The sequence below is a fragment of the Alexandromys fortis genome, unplaced genomic scaffold, assembly GCF_014885135.2.
Source record: "Alexandromys fortis isolate MF-2015 unplaced genomic scaffold, M_Fortis_MF-2015_v1.1 scaffold_140, whole genome shotgun sequence".
NCBI lineage: Eukaryota > Metazoa > Chordata > Mammalia > Rodentia > Cricetidae > Alexandromys > Alexandromys fortis.
Window position 1 is genome coordinate 4,273,838 of NW_026068048.1, and position 19,163 is coordinate 4,293,000.

At 51.2% G+C, this 19,163-nt stretch overlaps 1 protein-coding gene across 1 annotated transcript in view; it reads left to right on the forward strand.

Moving 5' to 3' along the window:
• Positions 1-614: 614 nt before the first annotated feature.
• Positions 615-19,163, forward strand: part of Pepd (peptidase D) — a 134,437-nt gene continuing 115,888 nt past the window's right edge. The window contains exons 1-3 of the mRNA XM_050119289.1: positions 615-704; positions 9,429-9,612; positions 11,535-11,662. Coding sequence (XP_049975246.1) covers positions 688-704; positions 9,429-9,612; positions 11,535-11,662 — 329 coding nt within the window. The 5' untranslated portion in view covers positions 615-687. The remainder of the gene's footprint in view (positions 705-9,428; positions 9,613-11,534; positions 11,663-19,163) is intronic.

Consider the following 19,163-nt stretch of genomic DNA (forward strand, 5'->3'; position numbering starts at 1 on the left):
GATGTAGGACTTTAGTCAGATGTAGTCCATTCACTCTTTTTAGGACTCTGCCCTAGCTCCGGACCTGGCTCTCTGCCGGCTTCCCCCCACTCCCCATCCCCCAGCTTCTCTTCCTTCAGCTCCTCCATTCTGCACTTGAGGAGGTTTGGACAAGATCGTATTAGATTTAACTTCCTAATGTTATATTCAAAGCCCTGCAGGTCTTGCTTATGTATCCGGCCAGAGCCCCTCGTCTCTCTCCCCATACTCCTTTTCTAGGATGTTGAAGGCGACTGTTACAGTTGCTCCAGTCCTCTGCCATCCTTGGCCCTCCTCCCCATGGTTTCTTTATTCCTGTATGTTCTTCCCGCGGGTGGGCTGCCACAACATAAGGTCAGGGGTTGACCTAGAATCAAGTCATCTCCTGTCTCAGGACACTTCCTCCCACGAGGAAAAGCCTGGAGAGTCTCCTCGCAAAGGTCCCTCTTGGCTACTCGCAGGAGCCTGAGACGCCCAGCGCAGACCCTTAACCCCTCCAGGGTTCCGCCTCTTCTGTGTGCGGTCCGGAGCCGGAGGGGAGGGACCAAGGCTGTCTGCCCCGCCCCCGCAGACTTAAAAACCCGCCCCTGGTCCCGCCCCATCCTCTCGTCGGGACCCAGGCAGGTTCAGCTGACGCTGCACTCCACGTGACGCTCGCGCTGAGTGAACATGGCGTCCACCTCACGGTGAGTGCCGAGTCTGACCCTCGCTCCTGCCCGCGGGTGCGGAGAGGTGGCCTGCCTCGGTGTTCCGGGCTGGACAGTGGGTGACAGCCCCCGGGCTCTTTCTGGGGTTGCTGTGTGGCCGCGGGCCGCGCACTTCTAATCGCGGGCGCTGAAACCGAGCGCCGGGCAAGTGGTACCCGCTGCGTCCCTTCACGCTTGCGACTGCCCCCTGGCCCTTGGGGGGCTGCCCTGGAGCCCAGCGTGTGGTGGCCTCACCGTCCGTGGCAGAGATGGCAGCTTGGCAAACCTGTTCACTGCCACGCCCCTCCGATGGGGTGGGCTCCAGGTCCCCCGGCGCTTCCCTAAGAATTAGGGTAACTTTTGGAGTGGGCGTGGAATCCCAGTTTCTCAGGCCAGCTCTTCCCTTGATTTCTTTTTAGGCCCAAATGTCAGCTCCTCCAAGACACCTTCCCCTAACTGATTAGCTCTGTAGTGCCTGGTTTTCCATGTGTCGGTTGCCTCCTCTCTATCTCTAGTGCAGACTTCATGCTGGGCCTCACTAGCCCATTCAGTGCCTGGGTCGATTTAGGCCTGCCAAGATTCTGTAGAATTAAAGGAGGGTCGGTGGTCCTGTTGGAAGGAAGTGTGGACAGATGGGCTCACTCAGTCTTGGGGGCAGGGAGAGTAGGGTGCATCCCTGAACTAGTAGGTGTGGTGACCAGTGACCACTCCAGACTTGGTCCTGGGGGAGCAGGAAGGGTTGTCATCTGGAATTTGCTTTTTAAAAAATTTTAGATAAGGGTCTCACTATGCACCACAGTCTAGCCTCAAACTCCATTTGCTTTGCCCTTCAGAATGCTGGCATTTCAAGCATATAGCACTGTCCTGTTTAGGATCTATCCCCCCCTCCCTTTTTTTCCTTTTTTTTTTTTTTTTTTTTTTTTTTTTTTTTTTTTTTTTTTGGTTGAGACAGGATTTCTCTATGTAGCCCTAGCTGTCCTGGAACTCATTCTGTAGACCAGACCTCACAGAGATCTGCCTGCCTCTGCCCCCCTAAGTGCTGGCATTAAAGCTTGCACCACTACCACTGCCTGGTGGGATCTGTTTCTTAAAGAGCCTGATAGCTTGAGCTGTGATTTCAGTGGGAGAAATCGTGGATTTAGTGGTACAGGGTTTTAGGAAGGGTGGGGTAGAAGAGGGCAGCCCTCCACATACAGGCTTGGGAGCTAAGTATAGGGAAACTAGTGGACCAAATGCATCTCTCTGTGTAAGACGGGGAAATGGAAACACATTGGCATCTTAGATGGCTTCCAGGGTTGGGAGAGCTTTGACTGTGGCAGTCACTTAGTGGGTGGGTGCCTGCCTTTCCTTGGAGCAACACTGGGCCATTAAAGCTGATGGGCAAGTGGGATTCTGTTGTCTATATCTCTGTCTTTGATCTTGGTCTGTGCCAGTGAGAGACTGGGCTCTGGGGTCATGGGGTGATCTTTGGGATGAACTTTAAACAGTGAGACACACTTAGGTTGGAGAACTGTGCAGACAAAGTCCTGGTAGGTGTCCAGGGGGCCAGAACCAGAACTTTGAGCCAAGCCTTTGACCCTCTGTTAAGAAGCACAGTGAGCAATAAGTAAGGGCAGGTATCTGTCTGTGGCATCTCATCTGTCCATCTGGGATAGCCAGGTAGTCACAGATAGTTCCAGCAGCTGCATTTGGGTTTGAGGTTCCAGGCTGGCCCAAGGCTTGCTTCTTTCTGGAAGGTTCCCAAGCTGGGATAGGACCTGGCCAAATCTTCAAAGAAAGCCTCTTGTGGCCAAGCTGATGTCTGGGGTCATCATGCAAGATGGCTGAAATGGTGACCCAGATCTTGGGGAGGCATGTAACAGATGTGAGGAGTTTCCACAGTTGGCCAGGGCCTCCTTGGGCAGAGCTTGAGTTGAGTCCACTGATTTCCTGAGGGGACAAGACTGGAGGATGTTCCTTAGAAAGCTTGGCTCTCGGCTGCTGCAGGCACATGATAGATCACTATGTCAATGGTTTTCCCCCACTTTTGGAAGTGCCAAGGTTGTAACGCAGGACTTCTTGTGCCAGGCCAGATGTTCTCCACTATACTATATTCCCAGCATTTTTTTTTTTTAACTTAGATTTTTGAGATAGGGACTTGCTCTGTGTAGGCCTTGAACTCATGAGCCTCCTGCATAAGCCTCCGGAGTACTGGGATTACAGGCAGAGGCCACCATGCCCAGCTAAGAGTGTCAGATTTAATGCTTCTTAACTGACTGAATAGCCGCAGGCTTCAGATGAGTCAGGGTTGGTTTCCCAAGGAGTACTAGTAAAGCCCCGGAGCAGGAGGCTCAGGTGTACCTTGTACGAGTTGAGGAGCAGGAGGCTCATGAGAATCTCAGGTGTACCCCGTATGAGTTGAGGAGCAATAGATGCCCTAAGTAGCATCTCAGACTCAGTGAGAAACTTCCCTAATTCTATGCTCTGGTAGGAGGTAACTGTGCTTTCTCATTGAGCCATGCTCTGAGTTGACTATGTACCCGTCTGTATTTGTTGACCTGTGTTCTTGTCCTGGGGCCTGCTCACCTAATGGCCCTGGAATACTCTTGACTTCTAACATGATTAACAAAAAGGTTGCTCACAGACTTGTAGGTCCAGTCCACATGGTTCCTCCTCCCACAAAAAGGCCTCCCATTGAAAGGTCCCTGCACACATTTTTACATCTGCCCATCATGAGTAACATCTCAACTTTCTGTCATCGCTTTCCTGGCATCCTTGGGACCCAGGATCAATTTGGTTTGTATCCCTGGGGCCACCAACTTATGATTAGAGCTTGGTGAAAGGGTGTCATGCGAATGAAAGGGACATTTACCCTGTGAATTTTCTTAGCCATGCCCAGTCAGCAAGGGCCATCGCACCAGCTGCCCTGGGTGTGTGTGATGAGCTACTTGCCATGCTGGAGTAAGCATTCTAGACGAACAGTGTTGGAAGGAATCAGGGTCTTGATCAAACGCTGTCACACCCTCGTGTGAGCCTTGTGCAAAGTCCTCACGCTGACACTGCAAAGCTGGAGAGTCGTGGAAGCCGGGCTGGCCCAGGTGCCCTTTGCCCTCTCTGGTTCTTCTCTATTCATTCTTCCCTGTTTGTCCCTGCATGTGTGTGCTGGCTCTGCAGTCCTTCTCAGCGACTGGGAAGTGTCTGTGGGGTACCTGCCTCCTGCCTAAAGCCCCCCAGTCAGGAATATCTTCCTGTAGTTAGGTAGCCAATGGCTACTGAACATTTCAATGCCTGGTCCTTCTTGTCTGGCCTGTCTTTTTCTGGGTGTTTATCCATGTGGCTCTATCCAGAAGTGGCATCACATGGTAGCACAGGGATCTTGTTAGAGCCTGTGCAGTGGAGCTTGTGGGTGTTAGGGAAACCTGTGTGCTTGTCTTCGTCTGTGTTCTGCTGCTGTACCTAAATGCCTGAGGCTGGAACCTTATAAAGAAAATTATTTTATTTTGCTCACAGTTCTGGAAGCCATACCAGCCAACTGCCTCCAGTGAGAGCCTCACCTGGTGTTAGAACTTGGTGGATGACATCCAATGGGAGGACTACACATGAAAGGGACGGGTAGCTTGTGCATAAAAGAAAGGTCCTGTGGCAAGACAGCCAGCTGACCTCACTTTGTGACAACCCACTGCCTCAGTACCTGCGACAGCCCCACGATGCCTAACTCATTCCCTTGAGAATGAATAATTAGTTTTATTTCCTAGTCATCTCCCAGAAAGCCCCAGACCTTTTAAAGGTTCATGATATTGTTACACTGGAGACCAAGCCTCTTCATGAGGACCTTAAAGACAGACCAGAGCAGCAGCACCCTTTAATACCATTTATTTATTAGCTAGATATAGGCAAAGGATCTCAATTGTGTAGCCCAGGCTGGCCTGAGTTACAATCCACTTGCCTCAGCCTCCCAAATGCTAGGATGCCACCACGCCCAGCGTGGTGTAATGTTTTAGAATGCATTAAATGAATGCAAGATTACAAGGAAAACCAATGGAAATGCAGCTATCAAAATGTTAAATGAATTTGTGGCGCGGTCCTGTGCGTTTATATTAATACATTAGATAACAGCAGGCTGGAGCAGGTCTAACAGGCACCTTGATTTTGGCGTCGTGATAAGCAAGGGTGGCATCTTGAGAAAATGTTGCAGCAATCCTGTGAAGTAAAAGTACTCCTGAGTTCTGTGGGTGGCAGATACCCAGGCATTGCTGATACTCAGTGTTTAGTTGCTTACATCAATAATTGAGTAAAACATAAGTTTGAATGATGGCTTAGAGAAAACAAAGCAGTGGTTTTTCATCAAGAAGTTGAGGGGTTAATAACCTCTGTATGGCTTTCTGTGGGCCCAGAAACCTACAGGTGACCATTGGGGGCAAAGGACAGGGTAGTTGTGCTAGCTAGTTTTATCTCAACTTGAAACAAAACAACAAGAGTCATTTTGGAAGAGGGAACCTCAATAGAGAAAATGTCCCCATCAGATTTGCCTGTAGGCAAGCTTGTAGTCCATTTTCTTGATGATTGGTGTGGGAGGTCCTGGGTTCTATAAGAAAAGCTGAGCAAGCCACGGGGAGTAAGCTAGTAAACAGCACCCCTCCCTGGCTTCTGTATCGGCTCCTGCCTCCAGGTTCCTGCCTTGACTTTTTTGGATGATGGACTGTGATGTGGAAATGGAAGTAAATAAACTCTTTCCTCCCCAAGTTGTTTATGGTCATGGTGTTTATCACAGCAATAGAAACCCTGAGGCAGAGGCACAGGGAGTTTGGGACAAGGATGGACTTCAGGGGTGGTGGCACTGCACTCTCCCTGGGGTTGGCTCTGTTATTAGTCAGTCTGTTGTTGGCCCTGGGCTGCTTCCTCAGCCTTGGTGGATGGCCTGAGAGGGTCTGTTCTGTGGATGTCTTTAATCCCTGAGCCGGTGCACCAGCCACTTTCGCTGTCTCAAACATACCTGTGCCCTGGATGCATGCAGTAGACTGTGCTTTGTTTGTCCCAGGACGCAGGAATGACATGCTTTTAAATCCCAAGGGTCAATTAGTAGCCAACAAACAAACCTTCATCAGAAACCAGTTGGACAGCCAGTCTTAGAGGCACTGGCCTGAAATTACAGCTACTTAGGAGTCTGAGGCAGGAGGATTGCAAGTTCAACACTGACAGAGCAAGTTCAAGGTCAGTCTGTCTCAAAATAAAACGTTAAAAAAGGGGGTTGGCTGGGGATGTAGCTGGGGTCGGGGAGGTACTTGCTTAGGATGTGCCAGACCCTGGGTTTAATCCCCAGCACCACAAAAGAAACCAGTTGGGGATGTTTCCTTGGTGCTACATTAGATAAATCCACAGGGACAGGTCACTCTCTGGCCCTGGCTGCCTCTCCAAGGGTTTGGTGTCCTCATAATCTTTGATCCTGAGCGTCTCCTGCAGTACTCAGTGATTGCAGCACATGGCCTTGCCTGGTGGTTTAGGCTGAGCTGCCTTTCTTAAACCCAGCCCAGGACAAGGTGGGTGGTGTTGTGACTGAGCCCTGTGGAGGGGTAAGTGCAGTCACCCTTCAGTCTCCCAGGGGCTTGTCCCAGGAACCCCCTTAGATACCAGAGTGTTCAAGACCCTTATGTGAAACAGGCAGCAGGCCCCAAGTCTGAGTGTCTGAAGGGATTTTAGGCCTTTGAGACAAGAGGACAAGAGCCTTCCAGATGGAGTCATCACATGCCAGGAGCAAGCGGCACTTAGTAGACTTAAGGAGCTGGACCACAAGGAGGGGAGCCGGGGAAGGCGAGGAAGCTAGATGAGCATTTTTAACCAGTGGTGCTGTGGGAGGGGTGACTTGGTCTGAGCCCATCCATAGCAGGGGACCCTATGCATTTGCTCACGAGGACGCTGTAAAGATAAGTCCCCTCCTCCGCTTGTGATGACTCCTTCCATGGGTGTTACTGAGTGTGTGGGAAGGGTGTGGCAGTCCCTTGGATGTGGGTGCTAGAGGGTGCACTTTTAGTTCCTGTCAGCCAGGCCACTTGGGATCCTTGTTTACAAACTGTTACCAGGATCCTCCTGCCCTTTCATCCTTGTTGCTGAGAATGACAGATATCAGCCCTAGCTTTGTGGAAGCCCTGGCTACTCGTGCCCACCCAGCCTCCTGCACACTGTCCCAGGAGGAAGGAAGGGCGGATGTGGGGTAGGAGTCAGTGTCCAGAGCACGTGCGGATGTTCTCCTCTCCTTCACCCTTCCTGCCGCACAGTTGGAGCTGATTCGGCACCGGCTAATCCGCACGGTTGGGGTGTGCTCCCCACAATGGCATACGCAGCATATATTTATCAAGCACTTGCTGCGTGTTGGTCAGGGTGCTAGGCAAAGGACACGGTGACTCAAACAGATGTAGGTCTGTCTCATGGAGGACCTGTTCCAGTTAGGGACCTGGTTGATGGTGTCATTTCGCTGCTACAGGGATGGTTTGACAGAACTGTAGGAATGTGAAACGAACTGGGAAGAAGAGGATCGTTGTGGCTCTGCTATGAGAGACTGGCTCGGGCCATTTAGTCCTCTGGCCTGCCAGGAAAGGCAGCAAGGGAGCAGGGTCTCTATGTCCACTGTTCTGCTTCTCTCCCTCCCCATCTCTCATGCCTCCCATAGGCTCGGCCCAGGCTGATGGACTTAACCATACTCACAGTCTGTATGTTCAAGACACTGTAGGTGGGGTTGGCTCTGGAGGACAGTGGACTGGCCTAGTGCTGTGTGGGACCTGTGGTAGTGGTTGGGCTGGAGCAGTGAGGATAAGAGGGAATGCTTGGCATCGGGCCAAGATGTGTGGGAGGGATGTGTAAGGCATGCGGGTCCCCAAGGCCTCTTCATGGTCCACCCTGATGTAAGGGGAGGCCCACCACAGTCCTCGTTCAGAGGCTACTGTGCTGGTAGTAGTCCTGGCTTGAGCCTGCTCTTGAACTCTTCCACTTCCCCGCAACTGGCCACTTCAGGGGCTCCCTCTTGCACCCTCTATCCTTTATCTGATCTCTTAACTGCCTGTCATGGTCTGCCTGCTTGCCTGCCTGAGTTCATTTGTTTACCAGGCATCCACACCAGTTCTGCCTTTGTCTTGGGGTGTCACCTGTCCCCTGGAGAGACAGCAACAAATGAAGTCTGTGCTTGGCAAGTAGGAAGAGGCTGCTAAAGGGTGGGAAGCTCAGACCAGGAAAGCAGTGGAGAGCTTCTTAAAGTTGTCCTGGTGCGAGGTGGAGCCGGGCCACCTGGGGGAAGTCCCCTGGGTGGAGAAGGAGGTTCTAGGTATGTGTGGGTGAGGGACCAGAGGTGGAATGAGAAAGCAAGGATGGCTTGGACACTGTCAAAGTACAGCCACCTCAAGTGGCATGAGTCTTTGTCATGCTTCCTGAGTTTGAGGTGAGAGATATGTCAGGGCGGGGTGAGGAGGCTCTACATCTAGAGGGACATCATTGGTCTGTGGCAATAGATGGGACTTAAAGCTGAAGCACTGAGTTAACTCAGCTATGCCCAGTGGAGGGAAGCTTATGGACCTAGCCCTGGAGTTCCAGTAGGAGGTCGGTCTGGAAAGGGTCGGGGAAAGGAACTGAGTGAGGATGGAGGAGCTGTGTTAGGTGGAATTCAGCAGTAGTGTCTACCAGTATCATGGCCACAGAAAGGCCTGGTGAGGACTAGATCAGGACCTGCTGCAGGTTCAGGCATGTAGGGTCATTGTGGCCAGATGGATTATTTTTGCTTAGGGGAGCGATGTGTAGGCCTCATGGGGTAAACTAGGGAGCACGGGTTGTCAGGAATGCCAGAGTCTGGGTTCCTCTTTAGAGTACTTACTGCAAAGTGGAGGAAGCAATGGATTGCTGAGAGCAATGAGGAAGCATTTTTTCTGGTTTTAGGGTCAGGTTATTGTATATCTGAATGTTGAAGTTGCCCCAGTGGGGGAAAATACATTGCAGAAGCAACCTGTGAATAGGTAGGGGGATGGGGCAGGCTGTGTGTAAGCCACAGGTATGGCGTGGAACTTGAGCTATCCTGGAAATCTGGGGGGGGGGGACATTTCCCAGTGATGCCAGGCCTGGCCCTTCCCAGCTCCTGTAGACTTTTCCATAACACCAGCCTTGCAATCCTTGAGGTCTGCACTCTATACCTGCTGGTCACAGGAGCACGGTGCTGTAGGGGTGCACTGTATGTGTATACTGAGGGGTTGTGTATTGTTGGGTACGGGAACTACCAAGGTAGGCTCTAAGGCTGGCAACATATGTGAAGTGGAGCAGAATGGCGAATCCATGGAGGTGGCCAGTGCTGTCTGGGTCAGAACTCAGTGGGCAGAATGGCGTGGGCATAGAGGTGGCCAGTGCTGTCTGGGTCAGAGCTCAGCTTTCCCACCTGTTCTAGAAAATCCAAAGCAGATGGCAAGCCCTGAAGGGTGACACATGAGTGACATCTCTAGCCCCTGCCAAGACTTTTCCTCAAGCCTTGCCTGCCTACTAGCTGAGAAGGTACAGTCGTCCCTCATCCCCAGGGTAAGCCAGGCGCTGAGGAGCAGAAGGATAGAGTATGATGGACAAGCCTCTATAGCCTTGGTTGTCTCTGGGCTCCAATAGGCTAGGTTCAGGCTGGCTTGCCACAGGTTGATGGGAGTCCCCCACAGGCCCAGACCACAGGTGATGGGTGCGTGAGGGAGGTGCTAACCGGCTGTGCTGTATATGCTTATATCTCTGCAGCCCTTCCTTTTCCCTGGGGAATGAGACCCTGAAGGTGCCACTGGCGCTGTTCGCCCTGAACAGGCAGCGCCTGTGTGAGAGGCTGAGGAAGAATGCAGCGGTACAGGCAGGCTCAGTTGTTGTGTTGCAGGGCGGGGAAGAGATGCAACGTTACTGCACCGATACCTCCATCATCTTCCGCCAGGTGAGCCTTCACCCTATTCTTACAGGCCTGTCTACCTCCAACACCAGGCGTGGGGCTGGGGACTTGGCGGGTTGGTTCCAAGAGTCCCTGGAGACAACATGGGAGCAGGGATTCCACATCTGGGGTCAGAACCTTCACCATCACCTGTTGGGCAGAGCTTTCAAGGCATAGAAAGATATCCTTGGGGGAGCAAGCAGGTTTCATGGAGGAGCTGGTCTCTGGAGTAAACCAGAGCCAGGGTGAATTTGGACAAGAAAGAGGACAGTGTGAATAGGAGGACCCAATGTCTGGGCCACTGGCTACAGTGTTGGGGGACAGCAGAAAATCAAGCTGCAGATGAGGGGTTGAGTTCCTGGGACTGGATGCTGGCAGGGAAGAGAGCTGGGAGGATTGTGTGATCCACCTGTTTAAAGGCCCCAGCCTTAATCTGATTTGGCCAGTGCTCACCCTTGGTACCCTAACTGGGCTGTGCACCCCGCATATGTGTATCAGGTGCCCTATGAAGTTCTAGAACTCTGGTGTACGGCCTAGATAGCCTGTACTTAGCTGAGAATTACTCCAGTACACAAAGTCCCTCGGGGTAACAGTGCTTGCCCAGGAAGCTAGGTTGATCCAGCACTGGGCCTGCTCTCACTGATTCTAGCATCATGCCAACTTTACAGAGGAGGAGACTGAGACCTGGGGAAGATAACTTGCCAACAGGTAGACCTGGAATTAGGACCCCATCTTCTAGCCAGGCCTGATGATGTAGACCTATAATCCCAGCACTCAAGAGGCTTAATTTGTTGGATCAATAGTTCAAAGTGAGACTGGAAAACTTAGAGAGACCCTACCTCAAAATGAAAAAGAGAACTGACCATGTTCAGTGGTAAAGCACCTGCCTAGAACTCCCTAGTGAGGGGCTAGGGGCATGGCTCAATAGTAGAGCATCTGCCTAGAAACTCCCAGTGAGGGGCTGGGGTGTGGCACACAGTAGGTTCTAACTTCAATCTCTAATACTGCCACTGTATGTGTGCACATAACAACATAAAACTATGCCTATGGTTATTTTCTCTGTCAGCTTCCAGATCCAGAACTGTGGACAGACCTTTCTAGGAGCAGGAGGGGGAGGCCCAGTGGAATGTGAAGGGGCAGGTGGTGTAGAAGGGAAGGAACACAGTAGTGTGGTCTCTGGGCTGGAGTCCATCCACTGCAGTGTCATGGAGGTCTCAGAAATAGGCCTCACCTAGTCTTGAAGCTTCTAGAGGTCTATATATTTATAGTTTAAAAAGTCACTTTCCTAAAGTAACTGTGGGCTCCCTTCCTGACTTAATACCTTGGTGACATCAGCTCAGTGCTTACTACTGAGCCCTTCTCTCTCTCTCTCTCTCTCTCTCTCTCTCTCTCTCTCTCTCTCTCTCTCTCTCTCTCTCTCTTCCTCCTCTCTTCCCCTCTCTCTGTTTGTGTGTGTTCATTTGGATGCAGATATTCTGTGTGAGTTTCTTAATTGAGTTTGTGCTTGGTGCTGTTGGCTGCTGTCTTTCGTGGGCCTAGGAGGTGACCTGCAGATGGATGGGCTGGGGAAATGGCTCAGGGAATGAAAGTGCCTGCTGCCAAGCTCAGCTACCTGAGTTTGATCCCCAGGACCCACAAGGTAGAAAGAAAGAAAGAACCAATTCCTTCAGGTTGTTCTCTTTCTACACATGTGCACTGTGGTACACACACAGATGTACACAATGTATAAATACGAATTTTAAGAGAGAGAGTAGAAGGCAGGGTCAGAGGGGGCCCTGTCTGCTCTTGATAAGCCACAGCATAGCAGACGGAGAGCTGGTAGCTGGACTGGGAACCAGGCTGGGAGTCCTAAGCCTCTGCTCACCTCCCTCTTGTACCTCCTGCTTCTGCTCTGGTGCCCGGGTAATAAAGCCGCTTGCTCTCCACAGGAGTCCTTCTTTCACTGGGCCTTCGGTGTCATCGAGTCAGGCTGCTATGGTGTCATTGATGTGGACACTGGAAAGTCGACCCTGTTCGTGCCCAGGCTTCCTCCTAGCTACGCCACCTGGATGGGAAAGTAAGGAGTGGTCCCTGGCTTGGGGGTGATGATCGGGTGGGGACAGGAGAGGGGCGGTTAGTAGTCAGGTCCTTTGATGGCGTGTTCTGTATTACGGCCCTGAACCTCAGTTGGGAAGAGGGGTCAGCTCAAAGCTATGGTGTGGAGGCATGGTTTATTGAAAGCCCAGATTCCCTGCATACTAAAAGTGCTGGCGGCTTTTGCACCAGTAGGTGTTCGCCTCCGCGTGGCGTTGATGGGGGAGTGTGTGCTGTCCAGGCCTCCTTTCTGAGGCTCATTACCCATGTCCGGGGGTGTTATTAACGCCTACCTCTGGTCCTTCATTGGCCTCTCTGGGAGAGATGGTGGAGGATTAGGGCTGTGCCACGTGAGGAGTTTGGTACCAGAGGCCAGACTAAGCTTCCTGGGAGAGGCTGTCCCACTTCTGCCTTCCAAGATACCTGGCAGCTCCTGCCTGCTCACAGCACTGAGGCAGATGCTGTGTATCCAGGGATGTTTGAACCTATCAGAGGATCTTACCTTCCAGTCTGTCATTTCTGCCTGGAGAATGATTATTCCAGGCTAATGTGGAAATTGCAGCCTTTGTTAGCTGCTGCCCCATCGTGCTCATTACCAGGTGGGCTGATGAGTCTGAGTCTGTGGCTGGTTTGAGTGACATGGCACCTGGCTGCCACAGGGACTCTGAGCTCTTTGCCGAGGGCCAGGGCCCCTAAAGGGCTGTCCTGCAAACTCCCTCTGCTTAGTGTGCTGTCTCTTCTGCTCCAAGCAGACTCCACAGTGTCCATGGCTGGTCCTGGCATGCTGCTCTTCTGTCTTGGGGGAGGGCATCCAACTCCACAAATTGGCATCAGTTCTGCTTTTAGGCCACTGGGCAGCATGCCAGGCTGGCCCTGGGCCATCAGTGTTGCTGTGAAGATGCAGCTAAGACAGAGTTGGCAGCAGGAGAGAAACAGGCTCTGGTTCTTCTGTGAGGTTTTCTCGGCTTGACCCTTGGGAGCGACTCAGAAAGGGTGGGGAGTGGGCATGTCTTGTCTAGCTGCCTTTGGGATAAACAACATGGCTGCCCAGGGGAGGCCATACCTCATACCTCCCTAGCTTATATTCCATTTGCAGCCAAATCCTTACCATTTCCTGCTATAAGGAGGAAACAGGTTCAGTGTGCTGGGAAGACCTGTGTTGGCACTGTGGTCTGTACTTGTGGGAGCTGCGATTGGAAGTAAGGCTTACCTGTGATCTGCCATGGCCTCCACGTGGTGGCCATCAAGTACAGCAAGTGAGGCTGACCTCTGCTCTAATTCCTTCCTAGGAAACAATACCATTATAGTACAATGGTGTGTGGTTGGCTTGGTTACACCCGAGGTGAGAGCATGAGGTGATGGTGCCGCTAGGAGTGCAGTTATAATGTCCCTGAATGTCTGACTTGGACGTCACCGGATAGTTCCAGGCTGGCACTGAGCTTGTAACCTGCCTGTTCAGAAAGGTGGAATCTGTTTTATTCCTGCTTGACCCTGGTCAGGACTGTGTTGCAGGATGTTGGCTGTTGACTTCTAAGGCTAGACCATAAAGTGCGTTGAGGCTTCACCCTGGTTCTCTCCATTGGGACGGTTCCCTCCAGAGCTCAGCTGCCCTACTTTGAGGAAACCCAGACTCACCCGTGTGGGGAGCCTCCAGCTGGTGCAGCACCAGCCGTAAGCATGAATGAAGCGTGAGATGAGCCAAGCTTCTGCTGAGGTCACAGGGGTCATGAAGCAGAGGTTAGCCTTGCTGCCTAGGTTCTGTCTCACTTCCTGACCTTGAGAGTCCACACATCAGTGACCTTTCTCATTCCAGCAGAATACCTGACAGAGCAACTTAAGGGAAGAAAGATGTGTTCTGGTTTCAGAAGGCACAGCTCATCATGGTGGGGAAGGCAGCAGTGGAAGCAGAGAACAGAACCGAGCATGTGGCTAGGCTGTTAACTCAAAGCTGGCCCCCAGTGACCCAGCTAATAAAAGTTCTCAACCTTCCAGAACAGCAGCTAGGGATCAGGTATTCAAACACGTGAACCTATGGGGGATGTTTTAATTTCAAACCCCAGCAAGGATAAATAGTTTCTGGGTTTTGTTCCACTCAGTGTTAGGGTTGGGTATTACTCCACTGAAGTGTCTAAGTCAGGTTTTCACTGCTATGACAGAGTACCCGAGAGAAACTAATTAAAAAGAGGAAAGGTTAATTTTGGCTCATGGTTTCAGAGATTTTGTTTTATGGTCTGCAGCCTCCATGGCTGTGTGTCTGACATAAGGTAGAATACTATAGTAGTGGAGGCTTGTCACACAGCTGTCCTCATGATAGAATGAAAGGGGTAGGGGAAGACAGACAGATAGACTATGTAGACCAGGCTGTTGTTGAACTCACTGAGATCCTCCTACCTCTGTGATGTGGGATTCTCATCCGTATGCTATGAATATGTTTTACTACCATTGGTTAATAAAGAAGCTCTTTTGGTCTATAGCAGGGCAGAATATAGGCAGACTGGAAGATATCTCTATATCTATCTATCTATCTATCTATCTATAGCAGGGCAGAATATAGGCAGGCTGGAAGATATCTATATCTATCTATCTACCTATCTATCTACCTACCTACCTACCTACCTACCTACCTATATATATATATATAGAGAGAGAGAGTAGGCGGAGTCAAAGATGCCATGTAGCTGCCTAAGGGACAGATGCTAGATCTTTACCAGTAAGTCACAGCCTTCTTTCGATATATAGATTAATAGAAATGGGTTAATTCAAGATATAAGAGTTAGCTAGAGATATGCCTGAATCATTGGCTGAACAGTGTTGTAACTAATATAGTTTCTGTGTGATTATTCAGGTCTGAGCAGCTGGGAAATGAATGCACAGCCTCCACCTATACATCTGCTTCCCAAATGCTCCTAAAAGCCCAGTAGTTAATCCACTGATGAAGTTAATACCATCTTAAATGTCTCCTGAGCATTTCCTCACAGGGGAGCAGGTCTTCAATATGACATTTCTCTTCCAAACCATAACATCTATAACTGGACCAGCCTTCTCATCTGGGTGAGACACTCCCAGAATCCTTCTTGCACACCAGCCTGTCCTCCTGAGCAGAACTTGGATGTTAAGATACTTCCTGGCTCAAGCTGAGCTTATTGAGATGCCCTGTTGCCTAGAGAGTCAGCTCAGAGGTTGGCAGACACTGTCATCTGTGAGCTGTGGGGATGGACCATGGGGGTCTGTTGACCTTCAGTTGACCCCACTCAGAGTTTCTGTCTGGAGAGGTGGACGGACCCTGAGTGTGTCTCCTTCATTATCCTCCTGCCCCTTCTTTCTTGAATGTCACTATGTAGGTAGAGATCCACCTTCCTCTTCCCAAGTGCTGGGATTACAGGTGATGACCACTATGCCCTGGCAAAAGAATGATGTGGTTACATGTGTGCATGTGTGTGGTGTGGTGTATTGCTGGGGATTGACTCTGGGGCCTTGCACATGCTAGGCAAGCATTCCACCACTGAGCTGTGTACCTAGATATTCCCTTCTAATGAAGAACTGGCACTATCAAGAAAGGAAGGATGCTGCCTGTGAGTTGAAGACAAGCATCTTCTACAGCTGGAAGAGTGGAGGATTGATCTTGCCGAAGAGACTCTATCCCAGCTGCTGAACCTGTGTGAACTCCCATGTCTCTTACACTTACATCTTGGCAGCTAAATAGCCTTTGACTAAAGGGTTTAAAGCCCAGGATCTGATTGGTCTGGCATCAGCTGTTAGCAGTCTGTTTTCTGGGTGTATAGTCTTCAAGAATACAGGAATTATAGTCTGCACCTCGGCCGCAGCTGAGTCTCAGAGACTGTTCAAAGCTCTCCTTTAGTCTGTCGTGCTTTGCTGAGGCAGCTCATTGTCTAGTGCAGAATAGAGCCTTGAGTAACCTTGAGGGTAGAAGTGGGTCTGCAGCGTTGGTTCCCCTGGTGAATGAGGCTGAGTGTGCTGTGCAGGCTAGACCAGGGAGCTGTGGTCCCAACTGAGTGTGCTGTGCAGGCTAGACCAGGGAGCTGTGGTCCCAGCTGTGTGTGCACAGTGCAGACTAGACCAGGGAGCTGTGGTCCCAGTTGTGTGTGCACAGTGCAGGCTAGACCAGGGAGCTGTGGTCCCAGCTGTGTGTGCACAGTGCAGGCTAGACCAGGGAGCTGTGGTCTGAAAGGAAATTATGACTCCTCGGCTGAGATTTTTCTTTTCTCTTGTATCCTTGACTCCCTCAGCAGACCTTTCCTTTCTGTACCCTGGGGTGACTCTGTCTCTCTGTCCTGAGTGTTTGGGAGGGAAGGCCTGGTTGTAATGGGCAGGTGACAAAGGGGCTGGTTGTCTGGGCTTGAGCTGGGAAGCAGCCAGATCTGATGTGCTCGGCTGCTTCCAGACGCGCTCGTAATCGATAGGGCACCAGGAGCAAGGCTGATGGGATTACCTGGCCTTTGCAATCAAAACCCACCAGACTGAACATTTGACCTTAAGCTCCTCAGCTTCCTTTGGAGTCTCTATCTGATGGCTTTTGAAAATCCATCTGGCAGATACTACAATCCAGAGTCACTCAGGGAACCAGCGTTCTGCTGTGGAATCCACAGCTTCCGTGAGTGCAGCCTTGCTATCAGGGTTGATGGTGGGGGAGGGGACTGGAAGCCTAAGGCTGGCCTGTGCCTCACCCTACACCCTCCCTGAAGTGGGAGGATGGGAGCCCTTGATGTCTATTTGTAGGAGTCTATCCAAAAGAGGATTAGCTGCCTGTAAGTGTGGCCTGGGGTGTGTGGGCTCCTGTAAGCAAACTGGAAGTTCCCTCTGTGACACAGCACATCAGTCAGGGCCCGTCCAAAGTGAGCAGCTCTAGGTAGGGATGAAGGATCCTCTACAGTCATGCCTGTTGCTGACCCAACTGGAAGGAGAGATAGTGTGCCTGGCGTTGTTTGGCAGGGAGGAGTACCTGTCTGGGCCTCAGGCTGCCCAGGAAGAGACTACTATGACCTCTCCAGGGCTGAGTCCCAGAGGCCCTGTGCACAGCTCCTTTTGATAGTAGAACCTGTATGGGCGTGTGTATGTGTGTGTAGGGGGCATGTGTGTGTGTGTGATGTGTTGTGATTTGGAGTGGGATGCATATGAGGTGACTTTTGTTGTTTGGGACAGGGTCTTGTGTAGCTCAGGCTGACCTTGAATTCAAGGTCTTCCTATCTCAGCTTCCAGAATCAGAGGCATGTGCCATCACACTTGCAAGTGGGCTGTTTGTGGCATGAGATGTGGTGTGTGGGAAGTGGTCTCAAGTTATTTATGGTACTGGCCCCCCACTTGTGCACTTTGAGTCACAAGGACCACAGCTTCCTGAGCCTCTCTGGACCGTACTCTGGCTCCTGCCCTAATTAGGAGGAGGGATGGGCTCTGTAACAGAATCAGTCCTTGAGAAGGGGCTACTGAGTTCTTATTGACTCCTCCTGTACCCATGCAGTGACCACCAGAACCTAGGGATTAACCAGAGTCCCAGCTTTCATGGCTACCCTCGTCATGGGTGGGTCTGTCTCCATCACATCTCCTTACAGTGTGGCCGTCCTCTGCCTGACTTCTTTGTCAGGTAATCTCAGCGGATGCACTGCGGCTGCTCCAGTTCACACATACGAGCAGTCTCCAGGCTCAGACACCTGCTCTGATTTGCAGAAAGCTACTTTCCTCTTTGACAACTTAATGACATCTTGACATGGTTGCTGACTTCTGCTCTGCACGCACCATGTTGTGCCACCAGTGAAATAAAAGGAAGTGGCATTGTTTGGAGCTGAAGGCAGGCGCCAGGCGCCGGAAACTGACAGTGGCTACTGTCTTTTGGCCCTTCTTACTTATTCATTAACGGCATGCAGGTGGTCGGCTAGCCACGAAGACCCACTCCTTTAAAATCTCATTTTCTGGAGGGTTCCATCATGCCTCCATCATGTGGCATTGATTTAATGGCACCGTCTCACCTGAGGCCTCACACAGGGCTTTGGGGCTCAGGCACTGTGACCAGGCGTTGTCTGCCCTAACTCTGGGCTTGTGCTGGGGGCTCAGCTGCTGGTGGAGCAGGCCTGCATGGGCCTGGGTGCCCAAGCACAAATCCTCTTTACAGGATGGGTGGGTATCCTGTCAAATGAGGGGACTTCTCTCTTCTGCCATAACTGTTCTGTGCACCTGAATGAGGAGTGTCTGAGTGAACGCAGCTCCTCTTCTGACCCGTCCCTTCAGTCTGCTTCTTTCCATTGGGCCCTCCCATGTGACAGGGCCAGGCATGAGCTGGGACTGGGTGTAGACCCTCTAAGACTGTATAGACCCTTGTGCCCTGAGCAGCACAACCCTCAGAGTAGTCAGAGATTCCCAGTGACCTTCCTGGCAATGTCACTTGCCATGTCACTGTTCCCTCACTAAGTCCTGGCTGCCAGGTGTGTTCCGTGGCTGGTTTGATCCTGCAGCCTGGCACACATAGCCCTTCAGGTAACATTTAAATGATTTTTACTGTAATTAAGCCACAAACATGAAAAAGCAAGAACTGTTCAAACTTAATTATCTCTGCCCTTTCTAAGAAGAATGTGATGTGCAGAGCAGCAGACAAGAGACTCGCAGCACTTCATATTTTATTATATGTTGGCGGTTATTCCTGGCAAGCATTAATGCGCGGGAGGTTTGCACTTAGCTTAGACTGTGGTATCTGCCTCTATAAGGAGAGCAAGTACTGAGCAGGGGGCACTTGATGGGACTTGTACCTGTGCCCTCTTCTTCCTGTTGGGGCTTTTCTAGGGGTCAGCCATCAATTGCTCTGCCTTACCACAGACAGAGGAATGGCTCGTGGCTGCTGTTGTGGCTTAAATGTAGATTGTCCCCATAAGGTCATATATGCTTGCTTCCTCCTGGCGGTGCTGTTTCGAAGTTTTAGAAACTTTAGGAAGACTTTGGAGGAAATAAGTCACTGGGGATGTGTCCTTGGGGATGTGTGTGTGCCCCTGTCTCTGCTCTCAGCTTCCTATCCACTATGAAGGGAACCGCCTTCGTACATGCTCTTCCTGTTAACTCAGAGTCAGTGGAGCCAAGCAACCACAGACCAAGCCCTCTGAAACAAAACGACCTGAGCCCAAATAAATAACTCTTATCTTAGAATGACTATAAGGCATTTCATCATGTAGAGGTAACTTGTATAACCACCATGTGGATGTTTATAGGTGAGCCCAAGCAATGGGGACACCCACTGATCACAGCCCACTATGATCACCTTCTCTTTGCTGCCACTTCCTCGACCTGGGGCTTACCATCTGCAGACCTCACCAGGCTTCTCCGGTGTGGCATGTCTCTGATGAATCCTAACTTGTGAGACTCCCTGGGGGAGGGAATGGCAGGGAAATGCTTCCTGGTGACTTCCCACTAAAGGACATTTTTTGGAGGGAGGCTTCAGGTGCCCTATGGCAGCGGACATGGAAAGGTTAGGTCCCCCATGTTAG